We start from the raw sequence: 27,780 nt of genomic DNA, 5'->3' as shown, positions 1-27,780 counted from the left end.
GGGGGGGTTAGCATGGAATTTTTAGAATCCAACTCTCTTGGATCTCAGTCTAATGTGTTTTCACTAAGCCATACTGACCTTCATGTATATTTTTCTTTTTCTGTCTCATTTGTGCCCAAAGGGCTCATATTCAAACCAGTGGGATACATTTCCTTTTGTATTGAGTATACAATCCTGTAACATGACCTCCTGGCAGTTACTATTACCAGTCTGTCCTGGGCCCAACAGAGTACCTTTGACCATTGACCTTTGCAGTGCCAATTCTACCCGGCTCGCCTCCTCTGAGGCTTTCAAAGGTCTCTGGCCACGATTTCTTGAATCTATAGTTTAATAACCGGTAGCACATTCAAGAACAGCCACATGTAATCTTAAAAGCCTTTATTATACCTACTCACATAATGTCCTGACTTGTTAACTCCCTAGTGAACACCTGGTCTGAAGACGTGTTCACTATCAAACTCCTTACCTCTCTGGACTATCCATCAGCTTGGCTCGGCTACCCCTTGCTAGGGAGCCAGGTTAAAGAGAGCGACTGCTGTCTGCAGTGGAATTATAAAGGGCCTATGAGGTCACACACACAGCCAACCCACGAGAGAGCCGTCACCCATTACAAAGCTATCTCAATATGGCCAGGATCCCACCCACAGGGAAGTCCTATATCCACAGAGATTACTTCTGGACCACTCAATCTCCTGTTGCGCTGTGGCCGCCCATTTAAAGGATCCTTACACAATCCAATCAATCACTAAGGCAAATCCAATTCTTTCTTGAGCCCAAGTACCTAAAGATACAATCCTATGTGATACCTATTTAATAGAGAAAGTATATAGATTACTTTAAAAACTTCAAAATAGTCCTGATGAGCCAAACACGTGTAGCATTTTGTCATGCTTATATGTGATGTCCTTTGACAGCTGTAGCACCCTAAGCAGTCCTCATCAGCCAAATACTATTTTCCATAAGCCTATAGAATGACAGCATGTCACTGTAGTAATTATCCAGTGAGGGAAGAAGTACAATATCTAACTTGTTCTTAAGATGGTGTTCCCCCTGATCCATTAGTCCAGTAGCTCTCAGTTTTTGCAATGTTACATTTGTGCATATTCTTTTTAAAGGCTGAAGCATATCCAGCAGAGGATAATTTTTCTACAAACAGCTAAGTTTTCATCCTTCCACTGTCAAGCCGACTTAAGGGAAGGGCATTGGCCAGTTCAAATACCCACTATGTGGGACCAGAATTATCTAAGGGATAATATTATTCAAAATACGAAAATATGAAATACATAGCTCTCGAGTTTCTATCTCATGTCTAGGTTCTTCTCTCTATTCACTAACCCCTATATTCACAGGACTCAGACACTGAATATCCTATGATCAAGTGATTTTTTTGAATATAAGAGAAAATAGAAGGGAAACATTAAATGCTCCTAGATGGAGCATTTAATCTTCAGGTATCTGTTAAAAACTCTTCCCACTCGACTGTCCTAATTCAAGTGTGACTAGGGAAATTCTTTAAACTTATGTATCTTTAAATAACAGAAAGGGCAAGAAATGTGTATCCTACTCCCCAGCTCTGGATTACAGACTACAGCAGAGGTAATTAAAGGAGAGAAAAAGCTGTTTTCCCCCTCTAACTCACCTGTTTACATAAGAACAATATCTGTTAGACATAGGATTTGAAATGGATCTGTATTGCTTTTGCAGCACTGGTCTCCAGAAGTCTTGGTTGGCCAATTGAGTCTTTGGCCATAGCCAACAATAGCTGGGAGCCTAGCCATCCCCATCACTTTATGGTAATTATACAATCTTAGTCAAATGGCAAGGATAATCATTAGAACTTCTCTGTCATTCTTTTGCTCTCTGAATCATCATCATCATCATCATCATCATCATCATCATCATCATCATCATCATCATCACTTTGGGCCATGGTAATATAATAATAACTCAAATAGATTACATTTCAAATGAGCAGAACAGACTACAATTCCTATAATTAAAGCTAAGTCAAAATTCACTAAGTGCCTTCTATGCATCAGGCACTCTGAGAAGGGAGAATTCATGCTGATCTAGAGTGAGTAGGGAAGGGTTCTTGGAAAAGCAAAGATTTGATGGATCTTTAAAAAAGATAGATAGAATTTATCTGGGAGAGAGGAATGGAACGGTGGCTTTACAGAAATGAGTCTGTCATGATAATAAGAAGGAGACAATGTGGATACCTCTCTGATTGTTCTTCAGTCATTTACAGTCATATCTGATTCTGACTTGATTTGAGATTTTCTTGGCAAAGACATTGGAATTATCAGCCACTTCCCTCTCCAGATCATTTACAGATGAGGAAACTGAAGTAAACAGGGTTAATTGACTTGTCTATAATCACACAGTTAGTAGGTATCTAAGGATGGATTTGCACTCAGGAAGATGAGTCTTCCTAACTCCAGACTAGGCATTCTATCCATTCTGCCACCTGTGAGCAGAGGGAGATAACATAGGTATAGAAAAAGAGATAGAGCCCAGATTACACAGATCTTTTGAATGCTAGGTCATTCTCATCCCAGTCCAAGGAAGAGATTTTGAGAGCCTAGAGTCATGCAATATTCTAGAAAATTATTGTGGAGGTAAGGTTGACATCATTTAGTTCCGGTTGAGTGTAGAGAATGACGGAGAAAAAGGAATAAGAAATGATGGGAATACTAATGATAGTAGCAATGACAGATGTAAGGGCAAGGGATTGAGTTCTAAAAAAGAGTTGATTTAACAGTGATCTTTAAAATGAATGCTCTGATCTAAAACTCTTCCTTGGTCCTTTATTGCTTTGATTTTGCCATTCCTTCTCAGGATTCAGGTACCCATATTCTCCTCTCTTTTACCCTAGGCACTAAAAATCCAGCTTTTTTTTCCCCTTAATAGAAAAAGGGTGAAAATCGGGCTATACCATGACACTTTCTTTACAAATTATAATTTCTGAGGGCTGCCAAGAGTCCTGAAAAGTAGGGGAATATTCAGGGTCACAAAACCAGTATTTGTCAGAGGCTAGACTAAAACAGTAATCTTCCTGGCTCAGAGACTAATTTTCTATCCACTGCACAACATTGCCTCTATTGTTAATCAATTATGAAACTGTTAATTCTAGCTACTGAAGGATGCCCTCCAGAACCAGCATTCTTTAAATTTGGATTTTGTCACAATATCCTGGGTACCCATCCCTCCTGTGGCTCTGGGTGTCTTTACATAGTTGTACCCATCCAGATTTGTGTATGTGCCAGAGTGTCTTTCCATTTGAGTCAAGGTGTGAGGGTGTGTCTAATTGTTCCTCTGATTATCTGATAATTTAAAAATACAAACTGTATTTATGAAGTCATGTCTATATTGTCCTTCAGTGTATTGCTAGGATGTGTCTAGCAGGGTTGGGGGATTTGTGAATTAAAGCTTATTGGTCAACCAATAACAAGTAGAGATCTGTTATTGGGGGATGGTGGTGGGGTAGAAGTTGTTGGAAGTGGGGGGAGGGCAGTATGAGTCTGCAGGTGTCTAGGCTTCAGGCTGCACCAGGGATTCTGCAGTCTAGAACTTGCCCCTCTATGTCTGGTATCACAATGAAAAGACACATTATTTTTATTTTCCAAAGTTTGCGCACACACATGAGCATGTATACAAATACAGTCATAGAGAAATACACAGGTACACTAGCAAAACAAACAAAATTTAAACCATGTACTGATGTAGATATATATGTATATGTAAAAGGCATGTTGACATATTAACCTCTCTATTACCCTACCCTTCGTTTTCCCCATCTGCCCTTTCCAAATCCTATTTCATCACCTTTATTTTCTTTGTCTCTTGTCTCTGCTCCTATATCTATTTCTGTCTCTCCGTCTCTACATCTCTGTCTCAGTCTGTCTCTGTGTCTAGCTCTTTGCTCCTGTCTCTCTTGTGCGTGTCTGTCCTGACCTTCCCTTCTCTCCATCACAACGAATCTTCCCTACCCACTCCTTCCCCTCCCTCTATTTCGTCCCTCTCTATCCTCCCCTCCCTTCCCTTTTTCTCCCCTTCCCCAGGACTACATCCCCCAGGCGCCCCCAGACCCTGCGTTGCGCATGCCTCCTGCTCCCCCCACCCCGTTCTTCCCCCTCCCTCCCCTCCACCTTCCCCCCTCCCCCGCGCCTCCTCTCCCGCATCCCTCCATCCCTCTGCCGCAGCCGCATCGCCACCGCAGCCTTGGTACTGCCGAGCCCGGCCCAGGCCCCTGATCCTACCCCTGTTCCGACCAGGCTCGGTCCCCTGCCCCTTCTTCTGGGGAACCCAGGTGGCTCAGGTACCCCTCTAGTCCCCAGATTCCGGGGAACCCCTGCGCCCCCGGCCCGTGCCCCCTCACAGCTTAGGCAGGAGGGAGAGACGAGGAGGAGGAGGAGCCGCCGCAAGATGAAGGATCGGACCCAGGAGCTGCGGAGTGTGAGCTGGGGGGGAGGGAGGAGATGGGGTGAGAGAGAATCAGGGGGTATCAAGCACCCCGTTATTTGGGGAGGGGGACATGGGAAGGCATTAAGATGGGGGTGGAGAATTCTACAAGAGGTGGCTTAATGGGATGGATATACAGGTTATCTCAGGGGGATTCCAGTATCTCCAGAGTGTACCCCCATATTCTGAGGGGATTGGGAAAGCCTGGGAGGGTTTAGGAGCCGGAGATGAGAAGAGAAATTTGGGGAGGAAGACTGGGGCCTCTGATACTCTGTATTTCCAAGAGAGTCCCTAGTATATGACAAGGGTGGGATGTGTTTAGGAGAGAATGGGAAAGAAGAGCCCCCTGGAGATGGGAGGTGAAGGGGTCTGGAGCTCAAAGGCAGTCATATGATGATATTTGGAAGAATGAGAGAGACTGTAAAGACTAGAATAGACTTTAAATGGTAGCTGTGTAACAAACTGATGTGCTCCAGTGTCTTCAGTGGGAATCATAATATTGGGGGGGGGGAAATGAAGAACACTGAGCAGCTTAGAGAAAGCCCTGGGAAGCTGAGGAAGAGGAATGTGGGGGAAGGGGCTTGTGTAAATATTTCCCCCCCACACTTTTTCTCTGAATGTGGATTCTTGAGAAAGCTTGAAAAGGCCTAGAGGAAAGAAGTATAGAAGGGGAGCAATGGTAATCCTCAAGACCCCCCAATATTGGATTGGGCTTGAGACCAAATATGAGATGTAGGAGAAAGGGGAGTTGGAGGAGAGTGCTCCGGGGAACAAGGCACTGTGATAGTTTGTGTGGGATGGGAAAGCGCCTTAAAGTGACAAGAAGATACTGGATACACTGATTGGGGAACGTGATGGGAAGTGGTTTGGGGCAGCAAAAGTCCCCTGTGTCTGGGGGAAGGTGAGACGTATGAACATGATAGATGCTAGGAAATTCTGGACCTACGAGGCAGTTCAAGACTTGGGAAAAGGATAAGTTTGAGGGGTTGAGGGTCACATATTTTGCAGAGATGTTGCTATTTTGGAAGGAGAATTGAGAAGCCCAGGAGAGTCTGAGATGTGGGAATCTGAAGAGTAGGAGGGTCCACAGGCCCATAAGGAAGGATTCTAGTAATTAGGAACAGTGAGACAAAGACTGAGAGACTTGGAAGCATTTGGATAGGAATGAAGATATTCGGATTGATGGGGTGGCTAAAATTCAAGGCCTTGTATAAAATTAGGATGTTCCCAGAAAAAGAAAGGAAAAGGGGTTGATGGCTGAGCATGGTGAACAGGGTCATTGACACTTAGTCCTTGATGTTTTAGGGATAACAAGAGAAAGAATGTTAAGGAAAGTGATTTAGGAAGTGAGTCAAGTGGATAGGGAAATGGGACATTTTAGACAGAGGAAGGAACTGATTGTCATTTTGAAGATGTCATTTGAAGGATAGGGTTCCCCAGATTATAGGAAAAAGGGAGATAAGGGAAACAGGTTATGTGACTTGGGATAAAGTGAGTTTATAGGACTGGGATACAAAAGGAAAGAATGAGAACTTAGGGGGTCCTTGAATATTTTTTGAAAGGGTATTTCTAGGGGAAGGTGAAAGGGGAGGAAACTATCTGAACAAGCCAAGGAGACACTAGTTGAGATGTGAGCAATTGTGGGGGTGGCAAAATTGTCACCCAAATGTTGGAGGGAGGGGTTAGAGGAGCTAAGGAGAGCTCGGGAGGAGCAACTAGGGGCTGGCAAAGCCATTTGGGGAGATCAGGATTTGATGTATTTGTTGCTCAGTCCAAGATTATCATACTGGTAGGAGCTGGGGTGGGGGTAAAATGGTAAAAACCTCCATTGGTTTGGGAAGAGTTGGAAGAGTTAAACTCTAGTAAAGAGAAGAGGAAATCTGGGAGAAGAGAAGGAGAAGGGGAGATTAAGTGAAGATTGTACTAGCTGGCATATTTTTGGGGTGAAGTTCAAAGGATATTGAAGAAGACAGATACATTGAAAAAGATTGGGGGGATACTAGGAAGAATTAGAAAGCATTGGTATATAGGGAGATAGTCCAAAGAAATGAGAGAAATATGTCCCCTCAAGATTTTGAAGGTATATTGGAATGTACTGGGAAACAGCAAGAAGGAGATAGTATAGTCTGAGACAGATAGTCATTGATTGGTGCCCTAAGTCTAGGGAGTGAAGACTTAGATTTGAGAAAAGGAAAGAACTGGAAAGGAGAAAAGAAGATGATTGGTGAGGGGACGTAGAAAAGGAAAATGATGGAGCCTGTGGGAAAAGGGGGAAAAAGGAGCAGAAGGAATGGTGGGAGCCAGGAGGCTATAAGAGGTGGAAGTCAGGAGCAGCTGGAGAGACCAGAAGGGGCAATGGATGCCCGAAACTGAGGACAGATGGAGGGAAAAGGAGGTAAGGCCTCCAGGGTGAAGATGGAAAAAAACATGGGGTCAGGAAAGAAGAAAAGCTGGTTTGAGAGACTGGGGAGAAAGAGAGGCTGGCGCAGAGAATCTGGGGAAAAAGAAATTGTAGGGAGAGTTGGGAGAGTGAATGAGCTCAAGGACAACAGACAAAACTGCCTTAGATGAAGAGGGATGTTTGGGGAAAAGGATCAAAGAGTTCCTAATCTGAATAGATTTCATTGATCCTTGATTGAACAGGGGGAAAATACATACATACATTGTGTGTGTGTGTGTGTATGTGTGTGTGTGTGTGTAGATAGATTGATAAATACACATATACATATATATGTCTTTTTCACTAACTTCTAACATAGTTTTAGCTTCTAAATGCAATTATGAATGTAAACAGTAAGCCACTATAACATTAGACTTCCCCAGACAAGCAGAGGAGTCCATGATACTCCCTCCTTCAAAGTTCAGAGTCCTTGTTAGAATTAGGTTTAATAAAGAGACAAGGTGAAATATGAAGGGATAAAGAACAGATGGAAGAAGGAATGAATGGGAAATAATGTGAAGCATCAGAATTCGGGGGACAAATGAGGAGATAGTGAGTGGAGTACCCTAAATGAGAAAGGAATTAGATTGGGAGAAATCTAAATACAAAGCTGGCCAAAGAGGTAGAAGAAAGGGGATAGAGAAGAATGAAAAAAGGGTAGGGAGTGAGACTGATACATATAAAGAGTAAGCTAAAAAGGGGATCTAGTTCTGTGAGCTGGAAAGGGAAGGGAATTGGGAGAGAGTTCAAATCCTAGGAGGAAAAGGGCCAGGAGAGAAAGGGAAAAGAAAGGGAAAGGGAATGGAGATGAGCATGGGGGAGCCAAAAAGATGGAGGCCATTAGAACTACTACTTTTGGTGCTAATAGAACTCGGATTTGAGCATCATTGTCCTAAAGGGGGCTAATATTCCTCTAGGAGAATATGCGTGTGTGTGTGTGTGTGTGTGTGTGTGTGTGTGTGTGTGTGCTTTCACAATCTTGCTTGTTTCCCATTTGATCTCTCACTTAAATTTGCTTATGTGTCTCTCTGTTTGGGTTTTGATCTCAGTGTCTCTCTGTTTTGGTTGTCATCTCTTTATGTCTCTTCATCACCATCTGTCCCTCAGTCACTGCTTTCCTGTCTTTTGCTCATGTATACTAGCTCCCTCTGACTCTATTCCTTTTACTCTTTCTGTTATTTAGGTTTGTCTCCCCCTTCTTTCTGTTTTCTCCATTTTCCCTTTCTTTTTGTTCTTTTTCTCCCTTTCTCTCAGTTCTGCATCTATCTATTTTCTCCCTTCCCATCTTATTTTTCTCAATGTCTCCCTTTTTCTCTCTGTCTCCCTTCTCCAAACCCTCCCCTTTAGGGCCTCTGATTCCCAAGGAATTTAGCTTTCTGGGGTTCTAGAAGGACTGGACCTAGCAGGCAGGAGGCAAGACAGAATTTGGATGGCCTCCTCCTTGGTTGCGTTTCCCTGAGTGAGCCAGTGCCGGAATAACAGCTCTCAGGCCGGCTGGAGGCCCTAGCTTTGTACCCTCCTGCAGGCTTACAATCTGGAGCCAGCTGGAGGCAGCAGCCCAATATCTGGTGTGCTGGAGGTACAAGGCAGGGAAACCCTGGGATGGAGGTTCTGAGAAGGAGTTTGAGGAAAAGACGAGAGAGGGTAGCTCTGGAAGGGAAGCACCAAGTAAGTAGCTGGGGTTCTCTCACATAGCTTATCTTCAGGGACCCCCTCTTCAGGTTACAGTGCCTCAATCTTTCCTTAGAAGACTTCGGAAGTTAAGGGGGTTGGGGAGAAGTAGAAAACAGCCAATATTTTCCGTTTTCATTTAAAATCTTACCTGCCTGCAACATGCTTTCTTTGGCTCTGGGCCTAATTTTTCTAAGGGTGAGAAGCTGAATTCATTGTTCTTGGAATCATAGAAGCACAGAAGGTTGCAACTAGAAAGGATCTTTTAAGTTCTTGTAGAGTACCATAGTAGAAAGGATTTTAGAGGTCAGTATTTTTGTGTTTGTTATGGATCTCTTTGACAGACGGGTGAATTTCTTCTCAGAATAATGTTGTAGGGTGTTTTTTTTTAAGCATAAAATAAACAGATGATTATAGTAGATGAAATCAATCATGTTGAAATATAGTTAACAAAATATAAAAAACAAAAAAAACAAGATATAGTCCTATATCCTACTCCTCTTTTTTCTTTTTAACGGTAAAGGAACTGAGGTCTATTGAAAGGAAGAGATTTGGTCAAGGCTACTCAAGCAGTCAATAGGAAATTAGAACTAAAATCCCAGGGCATCTGGATCCAGGGGCAGTGACTTGACCTTGGCCAGATACTCTAAGTCTGATGAATAGCTGCTATCAACCTTGACGTTGGCCCCCAAATGTAGGTATGACTGAAAGGAAGCTGGCAGGACAGATTCCTTCTCAGAGTGGAGAGAGATCAGCTACCCATGGAAACAGCCCATTGGTGGAAAGCAATATGATTTTCAGACGCTGGTAGAAGACAAGCATATTGTGAGGGCTAAGAGAAAGATCTCTGGTCAGAGTCAGGAGGCCTGGATTTCAGTCTTACCTCCTATTGTAGCAAAAAAATTCAGGTTCCTCAAAATCAATTTTCTCATTTTTTAAATTAGGGTCATAGCCCCACATCCCCACCTCCTTCCTAGATCAAATTGTGAAGAAGTCCATTGGAGACTCAATTGAAGGAACATAAGCTAGATTTCAAGAAGAAATTTCTAAGACCATCACAGGAGGGAGGGAGAAAGGCTGAAGAAGGGAGATTTTTTTTAGGTTTTTGGTCCAGAGGTAGAAGGATCTAGTGACTTATAGAAAGGAAGACAGAGTAGAGAATTGAAGCACAAGTCTCCAGAGGGAAAAGACTCTGCAGGGAGAGTTTTTCAATTCAACAATTCAGGTTTTCTCCTGAATCACTATCATCTACCCTTTAGAGGACAGGAGCCTTTTGCTAAGGTTTTTGGAGGTCCATCTTCAGAGGGGTCAGGAAGGGGAAGGTTGGTCTGTCCTTCAGCCACTAGTGCTAAATAAGGAAACCATAATGAGGAAGGAGGAAGAAGAAGATGACTGACAAGGAAACCTGAATAAGATGGGGGAAATTCAGGAATTGAGATTGAGGCCAGAAACCTCAGGAAGGTAGCAGCTGGAGAAGGCAGAAAAAACACAACAGAAACAGAAAGGATATTTGTGTCTATTGAGGTGTATGTGTGTTTGTGTGTGTGTTGCTATGTCTCTTTGTGTGGGTACCTGTCCATGAGTTAGATATGTTGAGGTATACTCTGTTACAAATTTTTCTGTTTGTAACCATGTATCCTAAGAAGGTATCTTTCCCTACTATACATCTACCTTATGCTCCTTTATCTGATTCTGTGCCCTCATACATATATTCCTTGAGGGGATTCTTAGTATGTCTTAATATGTCTATCTGTTCTCATGTCTATGTGTACTCCTTTACACATTTTTTGGTAAATTTTTTAAATTTTAAATTTAAATACAAAATGAAAAAAGAAAAAAAGAACATTCCCAGCAGAAAAACACAAGAGAATTTAATATAAAATAATACATTTCCATTTTAAGAAAACCCATATAATAAACATTATACATTTTTTAAAAGCTATCCAGTTTTTCTTTCTTCTTTAAAGGTTTTCTTTTGTTCTTTGATGTGCACTTTTTAGTTTATTTTTCCCCTCCCTCCTCCATCCCTGTTCTAAAAAAGCCTACAATTAAACCCCAGTATATGTACGTATATTTAGATATTTACAAATATACACATATATACTCATACACATATATGTAAGATTGTACTATGTATATTTCTGCTTTTCATCTCTATTTCCAAGCTTTTCCATGTTTTTCTAAATCAACCAATTCATCACTTCCTATAGCACAGCAATATTCCAACATCTTATGTGGGAGATTGTCTATGAAAGATTTTCCCCCTAATTTTCTGCATTCTTTCTTTTCTTGGCTACACTGGTTTTATTTCTATAAGAAAGTTTTAATTTAAAATAATCAAAATTATTCATTTTACACTTCAACGCTCTTACCTTATAATTAAGGTCTGATACTGCTGGATCACCTTCTATGACATCTTTTTTCCCTTGGTTTCTTTGAGATTTCTGATATTATGTTCTTCCAAATGAACTTTGTTATTGTTTTTTCAAATTCAGTAAGATAATTTTTAGTAATGTAGTAATTTAATTGGAATGGCATTGAATAAATAGATTAGTTAGCTTAAATTGTCATTTTAAAATTATATTGGCTTTACCTATCCATGAACAAAAAACATTACTCCAATTATTTATATCGGTCTTTATCTGTATAAAAAGCATTTTGTGTTAATGTTTCTATAATAGTTCCTGTGTCTATTTTGGCAAGTGTACACATATATTTGGGAGCATATCTGTGTGTCCATGTTATGTATTAGTGAATCTTCATGTGCTCCCTTGCACAAGAATCCTTAGACCTGTTTGTGTTTTGCTGATTGTGTCTGGAAGTATTAGTGTATATATATATGGATATATGTTACTTTCTCTGTGAATAAGCAATGACTATTTCTATCTTTATGTCAGTGAGAAATGATGGCTTGATATCCTCAATCCTCACAATTCCCAGAAGGGACATTGAGAAGGTCACATAGTTGCTGCTCCCTGGGATCTGGGTGATTCAGAAGATTGACAATTGAAATCTCTGTTGTCTGCAGTTCTGTCTAGTCTCTAGATTCTAGGCTTTGTCTTGTTTCTGTCTGGGATTTCACTTGAAAACTCTGGGCTCCTCTGAGATTAACTGAATTTAAGAGATTAAGATTTTTGTTTGTTTTCTGAGGCTCCCAAATTTGGGGAAGGCTCTGTCTGGGGTCTAGGTGACCCAGTGTAAGACTTTTTCTGGGTTTTTGTCTTGCTTGAATTTGGTCTCGTTTCTTTTCTGAGCGCTGTCTGGGTTCTGTCTAGGTCCTGCCTAAGCTTCGTGTAAGCATTATTTAGGTTTTCTCTATCTTGTGTCTGGGCTCTGCTAAGCTTTCTAGACCCTGTCTGGGTTCCTCCTGAGACTTTATTAGGGTTGCGTTTGGTACAACTGTCTAGGTTTTGTGCAAGCTCTATCTGAGACTGTTTTGGGTTTGCCTTAGTTGCTGGGATCTCTGTTGAGACTCTCCAGGTTTCCAGATTTAAATCGAGTTTCTGTCTGGGCAAAATGTGTATGGTTAGATCTGTCCAGGTTTCATCTTGGGCCACTTCATGGCCTGGTCTCTTTTGGAATCACTTTCTGGAGTGTCTTTTTGGGGTTTGGCCCAGAGTATATCTTGGGATCTGCTCCCACCTGGGCTTTTGAAAGACCACCACGTTGGATGGCTCTGAGGCTCATCTATGGCAGTGATAGAGACATGCTTGCCCTGGATTTGTCCTGAAGGACCTTCTTTGCTGTGACCTCCTTCTGCAATATTTCTTCTTATGGGTCTGTTCCAGCCTTTTCTTGAACCGAACCGAGGGATGGGAGCAGGTTAGGCACACTGAGACTTAGGGGAGTAGAAGTGGGCTGTAGAACAGGTGGGAGGGGCTGTGTGTCTGTCAGGGACCCCCAATGTGTGTGGGGGAGCCTTTGTGTGTTGGTACATGTCTGTGTGTATCAGTGAGTGGGCAGATGACGGCAGCTCGTGGATCAGTGTCAGGGGGAATGTGTGAGTGTGTGCCTCTTTATGCCTGTGGGTATTGGGGGTGGGGGGCTGAACATTGCCACGGGAAAATCCGAGCAGTAGAAAGTAAGTGGGTGTCGAGTTAGGGGAGTGAAAGGCAGAGAACTGCATGGTGTGGGGGGAGGGGAAGAGTATCTCCGGGGCCTGCGCAGGACGTCAGGGCTGAAGGATTGTGTGAGGTCTCAGCCTCCTGTTCTTTCACGTCTCAGCTCCCGGCCGGTGGCCCTGACCGTGTCTGGCTCCCCACAGGCAGGAAGCAGGGCTGTGACCTTGCAAAGGGGACACAGCCAGCTGAGGGAGGAGTGAGAGGGATGAAGGGTGTGGGGGACCTCCGAGGAGGGAGGCTGAGGCTGAGTCAAACCAAAGTGGGTGAGAAAAATTGGAGTAGGGTGTGGGGAAAAATCACCTCCCCTCATCCATCCCTAGTTCTTGAGTTTTATGGCAGGGGATCAAAGAAGCAGGATTCTCCCTCTTTTCCTTAGTTCCAGAGCTAGAAGTGCTTGGATGATGGGGATTGGGGCAAAGGGTAGTGGTCTTGACCTTCACAGGACAGAGATATATACAGCTTACCTTTGCTCTCCAGGCAAAAGACAGTGATGATGAAGAGGAGGTGGTACATGTGGACCGGGATCACTTCATGGATGAGTTCTTTGAACAGGTAAAACTTTTATGGGAGGCTCCAGTCCCTGTCTTGGCAAACATTCCAGCTCCCAAATCCCGAATCTCTAGGCTTCCTCTCCCTCTGAGTCACATTTACCCACCAAACTTCTTTAGTCCTTATTGGTCCTATGATTTCATCAGTGTAAGGAGCTCTCTATGAGGAATTCCTGAAACCAGTGCAGATTGACCATTTCCTGGCAAATAATAATATTAGAGAATTCCCTGGAGAGTCACATAGCCAGCATATGGGGGACTTGAACTCAAATCTTTCTGAGTGGAGGTTAGCCCTCATTCACAACCTTTCCCTCCTTGGGCTTTTGTTACTACTAACTTCATACTACTGATGAACTAGGGACATTCTCCCCACCTCCCCTCCCCCAAGGATAGGACTCTTTCTCCATTGCTAGGCCCTGTAAGCATGGGTCTCTCCATCCTTCCCCCTATTTATCCAAACCCTTCAGGTGGAAGAGATCCGAGGCTGTATTGAGAAATTGTCTGAGGATGTGGAGCAAGTGAAGAAACAGCACAGTGCCATCTTGGCTGCCCCCAACCCCGATGAAAGTAAGTGGGGGAAACCAAAAAACTTGGACCCAGACTGGGATGGGGTCCTCAAGCCAGGACAAGGGGGAAGGGGAAAAGGTTATCTGGGATTGCTGACATCCATCCCCTCCAATCTCTTGTCACTTAACACATTCTTGCACAAGTCCTAACCACCACCTACTTGGATTATTACAATAGGACTATTACAACAGCTTCCCACTGGGTCTTCCCACCTACCCTTCCTCCTCATCCTTATTTATCTTTGCTTTCAGAGTATTCATTCTTACACATAGATCTAGTCGTGTTCTCCTCTAATAATAATTTTAAAAATTCATTAAGTTCCCTATTTATGTCCTCAACGTTCAAACTCTTCTACCTAGTATTCAAGGCCCTTCGTGACTTAATGCTAACATATCATTCCAGCTTTATTTTTTACGACGCCTCCACACATTCTTCAGCTAAACTGTATTGTCTCTTAAACATGTTTTTCAGCTTTAATACCTTTGTTCAGGGTTTCCTCTGCCTATATGTTCTCCCTTTTTCTTTTTACTTGTTGAATTTCTCCTCACCCTGTTGGCCCAGTTCAGAAAGTCTTCTCCCTCCCCAATCACCTCACTGGTACCGACCTTGTCCTTGGACCCTACATAGTTTTTTTTTAACATATTCATCATTTCTAATGATGTAGTACATTATATTATATAGTACATATATGATGTAGTATCATATACTATATATAGTTAATTATATTTGTCTCTTATCCTCTTGCTAGATTGAAAAGTTCATGAAGGCAAGTGCCATTGTCTTACTTTCTGTCCCCAGGCTATTCTAGAACAAGACATATTTCACATGCATCTTTTTTTCCTTCACCTCTTATTCCTCCTAGGATTCTTCACCCCAGAAATAAAAAGTTGATGCTAATAAGAGGTTCCATTTCTTTTTAAAATAATGTTCTTCTGATTCTGCTCACTTCACTCAGCGTCAGTTCATGTAAATCTTTCCAGGTTTTTCTGAAATTTGCCTGCTCATCATTTCTGATTGAACAATAATATTCCTTTACTTTCATATTCAATAACTTATTCAGCCATTCCCAATCGATGGGCATCCACTCATTTCCCAATTCTTTGCCACTACAAAAAGAACTGCTGCAAACATTTTGGCACTTATGACCTTTCTCCCTTTTTTATTTTCTGCTTGGGATGCAGATCCAGTAGTGACACTGCTGGATCAAAAATTATGCAGAGTTTTATAGCCCTTTGGAAATACTTCCAAATTGTTCTCCAACATGGTTGGATCAGTTCACAACTTCGCCAACAATGTATTCCATTCCACACAAGTATTTCAGTTTTCTCACATCTTCTCCACCAATTATCATTATCTTGTGCTATCATCTGAACCAATCTGATAGGTGTGAGGTGGTATCTCAGAGTTGTCTTAATTTGCATTTCTCTAATCAATAGTGATTTAGAGAATTTTTTCATATGATTATAGATAGCTTTAATTTCTTCATCTGAAAATTATCTGTTCATATCCTTTGATCATTTATCAATTGAGAAATGACTGGTTTTTTTTTTTTTATAAATTTGACTCAGTTCTCTAAACAATTTAGAAATGAGATCTTTATCAGAAACACTGGCTGTAAAAAAATTTTTCCCAGCTTGCTGCTTCTCTTCTAATCTTGGCTGCATTGGCTTTGTGTAAAAACTTTTTAATTTAATGCAATCAAAATTATCCATTTTGAATTTCATGTTCTCTAGTTCTTCTTTGACCATAAATTTGAGAGGTTCCATTTATAAAATACTTTATGGTTTACAAAATGGTTTCCTCACCTCAATGTCACTGATAATGTTGAAAATGTCACTGGTATATACAAAGTAGAGCAAAACTGCACATTTTATTTCCATTTTATAAAGGGGGAAACTGAGACCCAGAGAGAGGAGGGTTAGTTATCTAAGCTGAAACTTGAACTTTTTCTTGAACTTAGAACCGAAGATCACTCTCATCACTGAACTGAGATTCACACAAGTGAAGTAATTTACTCAGTGTCACCCAGGTGACAAATGGCAAAGCTGAGATTCAAACCTGTGACTCCAAAGCCAGTCTTTTTTTTTTTTTTTCCATTTCAACACATTGGCCCCTCTGCATTTCCTACAAATCCCATGTTCTTCTCTCTGTTACATCATGGTCACTCTCTGATGACATAGTTTGCCTGTTCTGTTCCTTCCATTTATTTAGCCACAGGTCTCCATGACTGATTCCTATCTCATCATCCTCATCCACTTCCCCATCACCAACAAACCAACCCCAAAGACCTGCAGGTGTTCAATCAGTTCTGGAGGATAAGAGTCCAAATCCACTGTTCCCAAATTCTCAGTGAATAGTGGGGATGTTTGGCCTAGAGAAGTGGAATGTCAGAGGGATGTTATGGCTTGTTATAAGTCACTGAAATGCTATCATGTGGAAACAGTAATTAAACTTGTTCTTGTGGCTCTCAAAGAGCAAAACCAAGAGCAATGAATGCAATAATATCAAGCCAAACTGATAAAGATTTACAAGGTACTTTCTTCACAAACATCTGGGAAATGGGTAGTATTATTATTCCTGTTTTACAGATGAGGAAACTGAGGTTTGGAGAGATTAAATTATTTCTCCCAGGATCACACAGCTATTAAATGGCAAAGGCATGCCTCAAACTCATACCTCTTGATCCTAAGTACAAAACCCAGTGCCTTTTACAAAGATGCAAATTTCTGCTCCATATTGGGAAGTTTTCCTCCATATTTTTGAGATAATCAAAAGTATAATGGGCTGTCCTGGAAAGTATAGAGCTCTTCATTACTAGTTCTTCATCAGTGGAGGCTAGATGACCATTTGTCAGAGAGAATGGTCAATTATAGGTTAGATCAAATGAACTCTGAGACATCTTTTTACGATGGTTTCTAAGCTTTATCTTTTCCCCATTGGCTAGCACAGAATTCTGCTCACACAGGGAGCCTAATAATTGTTCATTGAATTTGAATCTGGATTCAAACTTGAGCTTTCCCCTCTTTTCCCTTTTAGAGACCAAACAGGAGCTGGAAGACCTGACTGCAGACATCAAGAAGACGGCCAACAAGGTTCGATCCAAGTTGAAAGGTGAGGAACATAACCCAAGACCTTGGGGTCTCACTGATTTAATCTGAGGGGGGAAATGCTATCCCTCCACCAAGATAATTTTAAAAAATCTCCTACATAGATTTTCAGGTAAATCCTATTTGTTTATCCAGACTCCCAAACAATAGAAGGTCAGACTTGACTATTGAGAAACATAAGGAAAAAAGCTCTCTTCTCCCCACTAAAAAAAAAAAAAATAGAAATTCTATAGTCTACAATGGGGCTACCTTATCATGGCAGGTATTTCTCCTGTCTGACTAACACCATTAAAAAAAAAACCAACAAAGAAACCCACCCATTCTCCAGAATCCCCTGGAAATGAACTTTGAGCCCTGTTCAGTGTGAGCTCAGCTTTATCCCTGTTCAGCAAATACTTGTGAAATCTTAGACTGAATACTGATTCAATGCATCTCTGTAGTACAGTGGAAACTACTGGACTGGAAATCATGAATTTGAATCCTGGCCTCTCTTGCTATGTGACGTTGGAGAAGCAATTTTCCTTTTCCGTGTTTCAGTGTTCCCATCTTTAAAATGAAGGGGTTAGGGGCAGCTAGATGACACAGTGGATAGAGCACCAGCCCTGGATTCAGAAGACCTGAGTTCAAATCCAGTCCCAGACACCTAATATTTATTAGCTGTGTAATCCTGGGCAAATCCCTTAACCCCAAGTGCCTCACTAAAGAAAAAAAGAAGCTCCAGCTAAAACGAAGGGTTGGTCCTTGATGGTCTTTAATTTCTTTCTCAACATTCATTCTATGGTTCCATATTTAAGGTTCCATCCAATTCTCTTATTGTGTTCTATGTTCCTAGTTCTCTTCCAGTTAGCATGTTCTGTCTTCTAAAGTGGCTTCTAGCTTTGATTTTAGAGATCATTTATTCCTGGGATTCCCAGCATATGGACCATGGATCATAAGGGAAGACAATGGAGTAATTATTGAAATTACTTTGCAAAGTAATTATTCACAAAATTACTGCAAAGTCTACAAATTCTTATATGCTCTTGTTTAGTTAATGATAATATTCATTTCTTCAGCTTCTGGAAATTAGTAACACAATAATAGATATTAGTCAGTAAGGTGATACAATGGATAGAGCCCTGAACCTGAAGTCAGGAAGAACCTGAGTTCAAATTTGACCTCTGACACTTACTAATTGTGTGATCCCAGGCAATTTACTTAATATTTGTCTGCCTCCATTTTCTCATCTATAAAATGGGAGACAATAATGGCACCTACTTCCCAGAATTATAGTGAAGATTGACATAATGTAATAATCTTTAAATGCTATATAAACACTAGCCATTATTATTGTTATATGAGATAATATATATGAAGTGCTTTCAAATCTTAAAACACTATATGAATTCTAGCTAGTATTATTATTGGATAATCATGTGAAATGTTTTTTGATGTTAAAAAGAGATTCTTATACTTGAAAAGGAAACTGTCATAGGCTTTTTAATCAGAGGCTCTGAATTCAAATCTTTCTTCTGACAATTAGTACCTGTGTGATCTTGAGTAAGTTCACTTCATCTAGAAAATGTGGAGATGGGCTCAATGGATGGCCTCTGAACTCAGGATCTGTGACCCGACTGAAGTAGTCCAATAAGATCTTAAGGGAAGGATGTGAAAAGTCATCAATCCCATGGCCTCATTTTACAGATGGGAAAACTGAAGCTCAGAAGAGAAATAATTTTTTCAAGGTCACCACAGTAAGAGAGGCCAGAACTGATCTCTTATTCAAATTTTCCAAGGGTAAAGAAATAGCAGGGGCAGAATTTGAACACAGGTCTTCTAACTCCAAACTTAGAGCTCTTTCTACCCTGTCACCCATTCATTTTAATTTATAAAGTTTTATTGATGCTTTTTGTTTTGTTTTGTTTTGTTTTAACACCAAAGTCATTTCCTGTTTAATCCCACCCCATCCTTACCCCCTCCTCTCAACCACCAGAGAACTCTCCTGAACAAAGAAAAGCATTTAGGCAAAACTGACTAACACAGGGACCTCATCTGAGAGCATGGGCAACATTCCAAACCCGGTATGTAAATCTGACACTCAGTATATCAAATCACTCCATTTTACAGAGCAGGAAACCGAGGCCCAGATTGATTTGCCCAGGGTCACCAGTAAGTCACAGCCAGAGGAGAAGTGCATGTTCTGATTCTAAATCAAGTTTCCTTCCCCTCCAACGTGGAGCTTTTTGAGCAATGTGACTGCTTCTTCCAGTCAACTTAAATCTATCATTGACTGGCATGCCATTAGTTATTAATCTCTGTTTTTATGGTCTAAACTCATGCATAGATTCGGGGCAGCCATTGTTCTTAGCTCTTAGGCCTTGAAATGACCAAAGAGTTCCTACATTTTCAGTCTTCTTACACTTTACTCCCTTCCATGCAGTCCAAGATCCAGCTATATGGCCTACTAAGTCTTCTCTGTCCATGAAACTCCTTTTCTTGGCTCTGTGCATTTTGCACTAGCTGTGTACCCCATTCCTGGTACGCTCTCGGTCTTCGTCTCAACCTTTAGATTGCTTCAAATTCTGCCTTCTTCAAGAGGCCCTTCCTGGTATTTTCCTTCCCTCCCCCTAGTACTTTTCCCTCTGATATTTCCATTTATCAACTGTATTATATCTGTACATTATCACTATATGTCCATAATTACTTACATGTCTTCTCTCCCTATTAGAATGTAAGCTTCTTGAGGGCAGGATTTCTATGGTTTTGGTTTTTCTGTGAGATCAGCATTTGGTACAGTGCCCATTATATAGTAAGCAATAAATGTAATGTATCCATCATTAAGGGAAGATTGCATTACATCTGATAGGATTTTAGGCTCAAAGCGGATTTTATCAAATTCCCCATTTTTTGAAGATTGGGAACCAGTGCATGGTTATTCTCAGGTATAGATTACTGTTGCCCAAGGTATGCTTCCTCAAGCATTCTAGATCAACCGAAGCCTGTGTGGAAGCTGTGGTGAGGTTGGGAAGGAGGGTCATAGGAAGTCTTGTGGGTCAGCGGTCCCTGCCTGATGATCTCCCCTTTGCCCTGCCCCATGCTCTTCACTCTACTTACCTGCTCTCTCGGTAGCCATCGAGCAAAGTATTGAGCAGGAGGAAGGACTGAACCGCTCTTCGGCTGACCTTCGTATCAGAAAGACCCAGGTAAAAGGGATTGCCACTCCTCAGGAATGCTCCCTGCCCCCCCCCTTTGCCCACCCCAGTGTCATGGGGTCATCCCTGGCCTGCCCAGTCAGGTCTCAACACCCCAACCATCTGAGCTGTTGAAAACCAGCCTCGCTCTGAGCTCTAGAAGGATAGAGCCAAAAACCATAGTCCTTTCCTTCTGGCTGTTGCCCATCTCCAAATAAGGGGGTGCAAGGAAGAGGTGGGAAGGGGGAAACAAGCCTTAACCAGCTCTTCAAACCTGGTCTTCTTTCTCCTCCTTTACTCTCTGTTTTTCATTCTCTTTGCTTATCTTTATTTAACCTATCAACCATTTCCTTCGTCGCTTAATCTTTGTCTCAATCCTATCTCCATCTCTTTCCATCTTTCTCTCCCTTCCCTGTTTTACTTCTGCTTCTCCTTTCATCATTATCTCCTTCCACCCTTGTCCCCCACTTCCTCCTCCATCTTTCTCCTTTATCTTCTTGCTTCTCTTCTCATTTCTGTCTTTCTCCTCTTTCCTTTATCCTTTTTAAAAAACCTCTTTCTCTTCTCCTTCTACTTTTTTCTCTCTTTCTCTCTCCTTCTCTCCACCGGCATTTACTCATCTCTCTCCTATCCTTTATTCCATGTCTTCTCTCTCTCTCTCTCTCTCTCTCTCTCTCTCTCTCTCTCTCTCTCTCTGTCTCCCATGGCCTTCCCCGGGGGTCTGTTCCTTCCCTGGGGGTCTGTTCCTTCTCCCTTTTCTTTTCCTCCACTCTCTGTAGCACTCCACATTGTCCCGGAAGTTTGTGGAAGTGATGACTGAATACAACGCCACGCAGTCTAAGTATCGAGATCGATGCAAGGACCGGATCCAGCGACAACTCGAGATCAGTGCGTGTTTGGCCTTCCCCTCCCTGCCTACCTGTTGCCCAATTTCTCATTCCTGGTCTCTGCTGGAGGCTCACAGATCCTGGGACCACCTAGGGACCTCCAAGTTCCTGGAGGAAAATGGGGTGGGGAGAAAAGTTTAGATTGAGACCTAACCTCTTTTAGGCTTAAATTGGAGAGGGATTTGGGGGCTCCCCTAGGTCCAGATTTCTTCCTGGGTATCCATTCTGTCTTCCCTTCAATTGGTCCCCAGCCCGGGCCATCCCCATCCCTACAACATCCCTTTCTCTTTGCAGCTGGAAGGACCACAACCAATGAGGAGCTGGAGGACATGCTGGAGAGTGGAAAGCTGGCCATCTTTACGGATGATGTGAGGGAGGGACAGGGGTGGGGGCTGGGAGCTGCCTCAACATTCTGTGATTAGCCTCCCATTTAGGACAGAACTACTTTGGCTCATTTGTCTGCGCCCAGAAAGAGTTCATAGGGACCTTCTTCTTGGGTTCTTTATTATATGTATTATATACTTCACATATATGTGTGTGTGTGTGTATATTTCTCACTCAAGCCTTGTATTTCTGTCTTGAGATCTCTCTGCATCTTTCCCTCTCCAAATATTCCTTTTTCTGTCTTGCCCATCTCTCTCTCTCTTACAGAGTAATCATTCATTCAATCAATGAGCAAGCACTTATAAAGTACCTACTGCATGCCATGGGCAATTGTTGGGATGGATCCCTGACGGGGAGTCTCTGGGAGTGGGGGACATGAGAACTAGAGGGGGGGCAAAGCTGATGTGTCCGCCGCTGAGGTCCATTCACCATCCCTCTCCCACTTTGTCCTCTCTAGATCAAGATGGACTCACAGATGACTAAGCAGGCTCTGAATGAGATTGAAACAAGGCACAATGAGATCATCAAGCTGGAGACCAGTATCCGGGAGCTGCATGACATGTTCGTAGACATGGCCATGCTTGTGGAGAGCCAGGTAGATTTGTAGGACCCCGGCCCGCCAGCCCTGGTCTCTTCCCCATGGCCCTGCTGGACCACCGGGGATCACGGGGGCCCTTTATCTCCGCAGGGGGAGATGATTGACCGAATTGAGTACAACGTGGAACACTCCGTGGACTATGTGGAGCGGGCTGTGTCCGACACCAAGAAAGCCGTGAAATATCAGAGCAAGGCCCGCAGGGTGAGAGGGCTGGGCTGGAGCTGGGCCAGGGCTGGGTGGAAGGGGAGGAAGTTGGGGACTGGGAGGCAGAAGGCTGGGGTTTTAGGGCGAGAAATATGAGGTAAGTGGTAAAATAGGGGTGGAAGGACCTAATCTCCTGCTCTGACCTCTTCCTTATTTCTGTTTCTTTTTCTCCTGCCCTCTTCCTCTGTGCCCTCATCCCCACTTCACCTCATTCCCGTTGATCCTAACTATCACCTGCTGTCCATCTTTGGTTCTCTTCCAATTTCACCTTCTTCCTTTTTTTTACCTCGCTCTTTCACCTTTTTTCTTCTTTCTGTTCTTCTCTCTTACCTTCTTTCTTTTACTACCTTCACTATTTCCTTTTCTCCTTCATTTTAAACTCCCATCTGTCCCCTTCTTATTCACTTTTCCTTTCTTTTTCTCCTTCCTGAAATCCTTTTCCTTCTCCCCCTTCTCCTTTCCTCTCTTCTTCCCTCCTTTTCTCCCATTTTTCTTCTCCTTTTTCCCTCCTTTCTTACCACTCCTCTTTTCCTTCTTTTCTTTCTTCCTTCTCTCCTGTTACTGTCTTCCCTTCTTTCCCCTTCTTTTCCTCTCTTCCCTCTTTACTTACTCTTTCCTCTCTTCCCTCTTTACTTACTCTTTCCTCCATGTTCCCCCTTTCCCTATCCCTTCATTCTGTTCCATTTCCTTCTTTCTCCTCCACACTTTCCTTGCTCCTCTCCCTTTCCTCCTCTCCTTCCTTCCTTCCTTTCTCTCTCCCTGTCTCCCTCTCCGTTCTCCCACCTGCAGAAGAAAATCATGATCATCATCTGCTGTGTGGTGCTGGGGGTGGTGCTTGCGTCGTCCATCGGGGGGACGCTGGGCTTGTAGACCTTCCCCTCACCTTCCCCTCATCTCCCCCAGACCCTCTCATCAGAATGGGAGCAATACCCCTCCCCCGGTCCATCCATTCCTCCACCCCCCGGCTTCCCCCAGCCCTCTCCCTTCTTCCACTCCAGCCTCAGCCCCTGAGATTGGATCCAGGCAGCCCCTCCCCTCCCCTCCCCACAATGCGGACCCGAACAATTCCCTTCCCACCCCGGGGTGGGACCCCTCCGCATGTAGATTACAGCAGGCATGAGCCCTCGACACCTGCCTCTCCCCACACAGGCCTAGCACCAGGGGCCACATGCTGGCGATGTGTAGGGCGGGCGCGTGTGTGCTCAGGTGGGCGTGCACGCTGGACTCCCCCACTCCCCCCATCGCCCCGCCCCCGTGTCTGCCTGAGCTGTTGTCCGCGTGGTGGCCGAGCGCATCCCTCCATCCGCCCTCCCGTGTGCGTGCGTCCCGTGCAGACCGAGGGGCTCTGAGAGGAGGAGGAGGGGCGGGGGCGGGCGCGGCTGTGGCGGCGCCGGCGGACCGGGGCGGCTCTCACACTCACTCTCACACCCGTGTGCGGACACTCCCCCGCCGGCCCGAAGCTCCCAAGCCGTAGAGGACCCCGTGAGCGGCTCCTTCCCGGGATGCCGGCCAGTCAGGGGTCAGGGCCTGTGTGCGCTCGCTGCACACATGGCGGCGTACGTAACGTGACTGGCGTGTACCTAGAGACACTTCTCCCAGCCAGGTGTACCCACCCCTTCCCGCTCTGTTTACCCACCCCGTGTGTAGATACCTTTTGTCTTTGTTGTATTGCCGGTCTTTGTTTAAACGGTAGGAGAACCCACACACCTACACACACACGCGCACGCAAATATTCCTCTCCTAGATGTATATAAGTTACCTCTGCATGCGTGTGCATGCTCCCCCACACGGTGACCTCCCGGAGGTGTGTGGGGAGTGTGGTCGTGCGTCCCCCGGCAGAGCCCACCGCGCTGTGTACGTGGCACCTGTTTGTGTGGGCACAGAGATATATATTTCTATAACATATCTATCCATATTTGCGTGTGTGTATGTGCGTACATGGTGTGTATAGAACCCGTTCCGTATTACCTACACACATTATATTGATCAGCACAGCTGTGTGTCCTGTATGGGTCTGTGTGCATTTGTGTTTATCCGGAGATCGTCCCTCCTCCCCCTCCCCTCCCCCTTCTCCTCTCTCCTCCTCCTCCTCCTCTCCCTCCTCCTCCCACTTCAGGTTTGCACAAGTTCACGTAGAGATGCAAGCACAGATACAGAGTCGTGCAAACCTTGTGCAACCAGGCGTTTTGCCCCAAGGTTGCGAATCCTTGGCCCACCCACCGCCAGATTGCTCTCTGCACCGATTCTGCCTCTAGCCTTCATGTTGGTGCATACAGAGGCCCTGACCCCTCAGAGCCGGCAGGGCCCTCCCCGGGTGGCCGCATAACACACACACGTGCTCCCACGTGCATGTACACGAACATGCAGACACACACGCCTCATTTATCCGAGAGAGCCTGGGGAGATGATGGGTGCGCATTCAACATCGCTCCTGGAGCCTGACAGAGCTAAAAGAAGGCAGGGGCCCCTGGAAGCAGGATTTCTTTCTGTCCCTGAGGCCCAGCTTCTCCTGTGCCCTCTTTAGGGCGTGCTGCTTTCGTCTCCTAGGCCCAAGACCCATATTTCGTCCAACTGTTACTACTGTGTCCCATACTTATTCCCTCTGTGTTTCAGTAACATGGACCTTGGCCGCCATCCACAGCAGAGCTCAACATGCCCTGAGATGCACTCAGCCTACGCTCGAGCTCCATAGTTAGTTTTTGAGCCATGAAGCTATTAATTAGTTACTTTATTTTGCTATGTATTTGTCTCCGTTGCATCAGGACTACCGTATTTCCCTGTGTATCAACTGCCTTTGTTCTAAGGCCATGCCTGGAGCATAGAATGATTCACACAAAGGTTGGAGTTTCCTCTTCTCCCCCTCCCTCCCCTGCTCCCTGAATTAAGTGGGGCTGCCCAGGAAGCGCAGCTCTTCCTCCTCGAGGTGCAGCTGGGCAGCATGGGGGTGCCTTCACTCAGGGCCTTGTTTAGGTCGGCATAGCCTGGGAGCCCACGACAGTTCAGCCTGGCTCTCCACACTTGGGGGCCCCACAGTCCTCTCCCTGGGTGGAGAGGGCCAGGTTGGACCTCCGATTTGGTAGCAATAAATAATTCCCCAGCCAGGAGAGACCTGCCCTCTCAGGGATGGGCTGCTCTGTGTGTGTGTGTGCATATATGCATCAGTATGTGTGTATGTAGTAATGTCTTTGTTGAGTGTGTACCTCAGGATGCACACACACACATACACACACAAATACACACAAACACACAAGCAACAGGTTCCAGGGCCCCTCTGGTCCCCTGCTCGAGTCGTGCACCAGACATAGTGATGTTGGATACGCTCTCTCCCAGGCCGTAGGTCTCATCTCCACGTTCAGATATGTGTCTATTTTCATTTGCACACCCACCAACATGGTTGGATATCCGCCAACATGCACACCCCACCACTCCCTCGGATCCCTGACATCAGCCAGCTGACATAATTCCTCGGTCTCCCTCCCTCTCTGCCTGCCCCTTAACCATCATACATACATACATATATATATTTTCATATATATATGTTCCTGCATATGCCTGGCCTTCGTGAGTCTGCCCTCGGGGGTGGTTAATCTAGCTGATCCCACGGAGAACACGCACTCTAGGTGAAGCTGACACGTACGTGAACTTGCCACGTCCCACAACCTGCCTCACACCTGGGCAGCCCGTGGTCAGATCGGGCAGTGGCTGTTCGGAATGATTGCCCCACCAGTCACTTCTCCAGCTCCCTCAGCAGAGGCCTCTCTGCTTCCAGGAAAAGGCAAGCAGACTTCTCAGAACAGAAAGTATTTGCTTTTTGAGATCCTTTCCTCCCACTCCTGACTTTTTCTATTCCCTTTGGTTGAAGCCTTTGTGAAAACCTAATAACCCGAACCCTTTTCTAGCAGGGAGCCACTCATCCCTCCCATCCTTCACCCTTCCAGGCCCGGGCTCTCTCTCACGGCCCCATTCCCTCAGCCCCTGCTAGAGTCCTCAGACAGGAAGCCCAGACCAGCCTAGGATAAAGGCCAGTTAATGCAAAAGCAGACAGACCACTCCCCACCACGTGCACATGTGCACATACATTAAAAGTACGGAGAGGAGTCTCAGTGGATGGAAAGAATCCTGGGATGAACATTCAGGAAAGCTGGGTCCTAGTCTCTGCTCTGTCCCCTCAGGGGTGATTTGGGGGATAATTCTTCCTCTCTCCCTCTGGGCTTCAGCTTCCTCCCCTAAAAATGACAGTGATAGACTAGATGCTTTTCCGATCCTGACATTGTGATTTTTCACACACATTTGCTTGCCTGTTCTGCGTTCAGACAGCATCACCTCACCCTGTGCTGTGCCCACACGCCCATCCCGTGTCTGCCAGTTTGTGCCCGTCTCCCACTCCCCGTTTCCCTAAGAACCTCCGAGAGCGCATTTGGCTCTTTCTGTGTTCTGGGGGGCCACGGCCCACCCATCCCACCGCATTCTTCCGCCCCGGCTCTGGGGAGTGGGAGAGCCGCGAGCCGCCAGACGCATGTGTCCCTCCGCTATGCTGCTTGTGCCTGTGTTCCGGTGTCTTGTCTGGGTGCAGATGTTTGCATGTAAGTGGAAAGGTGTGCACAGCTGGCCAGTGGCTCAGGGCGGGGGTCTCCTGAGCCCGAAGCGCTCCGGCTCTGTCCCCATGTCCCCACGGGTTCAGGCTGGCCCGGCGCCTCCCCCCGCCCCCACAGCCCGCCTCTCACTAAGCACACTGTGTGTACGTCCCATGTGCCCGTGGGTCTCCGCACACGCTCCCGACGCGCCCCAGGCGCGAACACTACGTGTCTATGCATCCCCCGCCCCTCCCCTCGGCCTCCCCAGCCCTTCTCCAGCCTGACCCGCACCGAAGGACATGATGGATGGACGCCCCGGGCCCTCCCGCCTCCCTCCCCGCTGTGCAGCCGTGTGCGTCGGCGTGTGTTTCCGTGTCGCTGGCGTCCCGCGTGATGTAGCCGTGTTCGCTGACATGAGCCCTTGCCCCTCCTCCGTTTCTCCCGTGGCTTTCTAGAGTTGCTCTCATCCTCTGCCCCTCCCCCTCCCACCCTCCCTTGCCCCGCAGAGCGAGGACGGGGTGCCGGGGACGCCGGGGGTTGGGACCAGGACGTCTGGATCCTAAGAAGGAGAGAGATGCGGCCCGGGGCAGGACCGAGGACGGAACCGGGCCGATTCTGGTCTCGCCTCTTCGTCTCTCTCCACTGGTCCCTCAAGGCTCCTCCCTGTCTCCCCCTCCCACCCCCGGACGTCCTCACCATTGGTGCCCAAGAAGCAAAAAAAAAAAAAAAAAAAAAAAAAAAAAGCAAAATTAAGACCCTGATCCCACCCCAAGCCTTGCATGTCCCGTCCCGAGACCTTCCCACCCTGGGCCGGGCCGGGCCCCCACGGGAAAAATAGCAAACGTCCAGCCAGCGGGTCAGCCGTGTGCTGCCTCTCCTTCCCCTCCCCATCGCGGGGGATGGGGGTCGCGACCGGGCGGAGGGGAACGGAGGGAGGGCCGGGCGGGAGGTGTAGCGCCCCACGGAGTCCGGGCCGGGGGAGCTGCCCCTGGGGCAGACGCGAGGACACGGGCTGGGGACGGGGAGGCGGGGGAGGGGAGGGGTCAGC

At 45.2% G+C, this 27,780-nt stretch overlaps 1 protein-coding gene and 1 long non-coding RNA gene across 5 annotated transcripts; one reads left to right on the top strand and one right to left on the bottom strand.

Annotated features, from left to right (window-relative positions):
• The first annotated feature begins 4,184 nt into the window (after positions 1 to 4,184).
• STX1B (syntaxin 1B) lies at positions 4,185 to 27,589 on the top strand. Of its 4 annotated transcripts, none has more exons than XR_012484620.1 (11): positions 4,185 to 4,455; positions 13,171 to 13,245; positions 13,709 to 13,808; positions 16,845 to 16,919; positions 20,024 to 20,097; positions 20,865 to 20,973; positions 21,267 to 21,340; positions 21,814 to 21,951; positions 22,045 to 22,155; positions 22,948 to 23,370; positions 26,948 to 27,589. XR_012484620.1 is itself a non-coding variant. In XM_074281366.1 (10 exons), the coding sequence occupies exons 1-10, from the start codon at positions 4,426 to 4,428 to the stop codon at positions 23,026 to 23,028; spliced, it is 867 nt and encodes a 288-aa protein (XP_074137467.1). In that variant the 5' UTR covers positions 4,185 to 4,425; the 3' UTR covers positions 23,029 to 27,589. The 4 variants fall into 4 exon arrangements, 2 of the variants coding, with proteins under 2 accessions (XP_074137467.1, XP_074137466.1); XR_012484619.1 differs by having other exon boundaries at positions 22,948 to 23,412; positions 27,001 to 27,589; XM_074281366.1 differs by having other exon boundaries at positions 22,948 to 27,589.
• On the bottom strand, positions 13,802 to 23,705 carry LOC141550570 (uncharacterized). The gene is made up of 4 exons (XR_012484627.1): positions 23,579 to 23,705; positions 21,005 to 21,080; positions 20,009 to 20,076; positions 13,802 to 17,816 (listed from the first exon to the last, which is right to left on the bottom strand). It is a non-coding gene; the product is annotated as an uncharacterized LOC141550570 (long non-coding RNA).
• Positions 27,590 to 27,780: the final 191 nt, after the last annotated feature.

The sequence above is a fragment of the Sminthopsis crassicaudata genome, chromosome 1 (genome assembly GCF_048593235.1).
Source record: "Sminthopsis crassicaudata isolate SCR6 chromosome 1, ASM4859323v1, whole genome shotgun sequence".
Classification (NCBI taxonomy): Eukaryota; Metazoa; Chordata; class Mammalia; order Dasyuromorphia; family Dasyuridae; genus Sminthopsis; species Sminthopsis crassicaudata.
Note: the sequence above shows the minus strand (reverse complement) of the source record. Positions and strands in the feature narration are given on the sequence as shown.

Coding starts and splice junctions, on each gene's coding strand:
- STX1B (XM_074281365.1), top strand. CDS start 4,426: ATGAAGGATCGGACCCAGGAGCTGCGGAGT. Junction 13,809..16,844: donor TGCCCCCAACCCCGATGAAA/GTAAGTGGGGGA, acceptor TTTCCCTTTTAG/AGACCAAACAGGAGCTGGAA. Junction 21,952..22,044: donor CCATGCTTGTGGAGAGCCAG/GTAGATTTGTAG, acceptor TTATCTCCGCAG/GGGGAGATGATTGACCGAAT.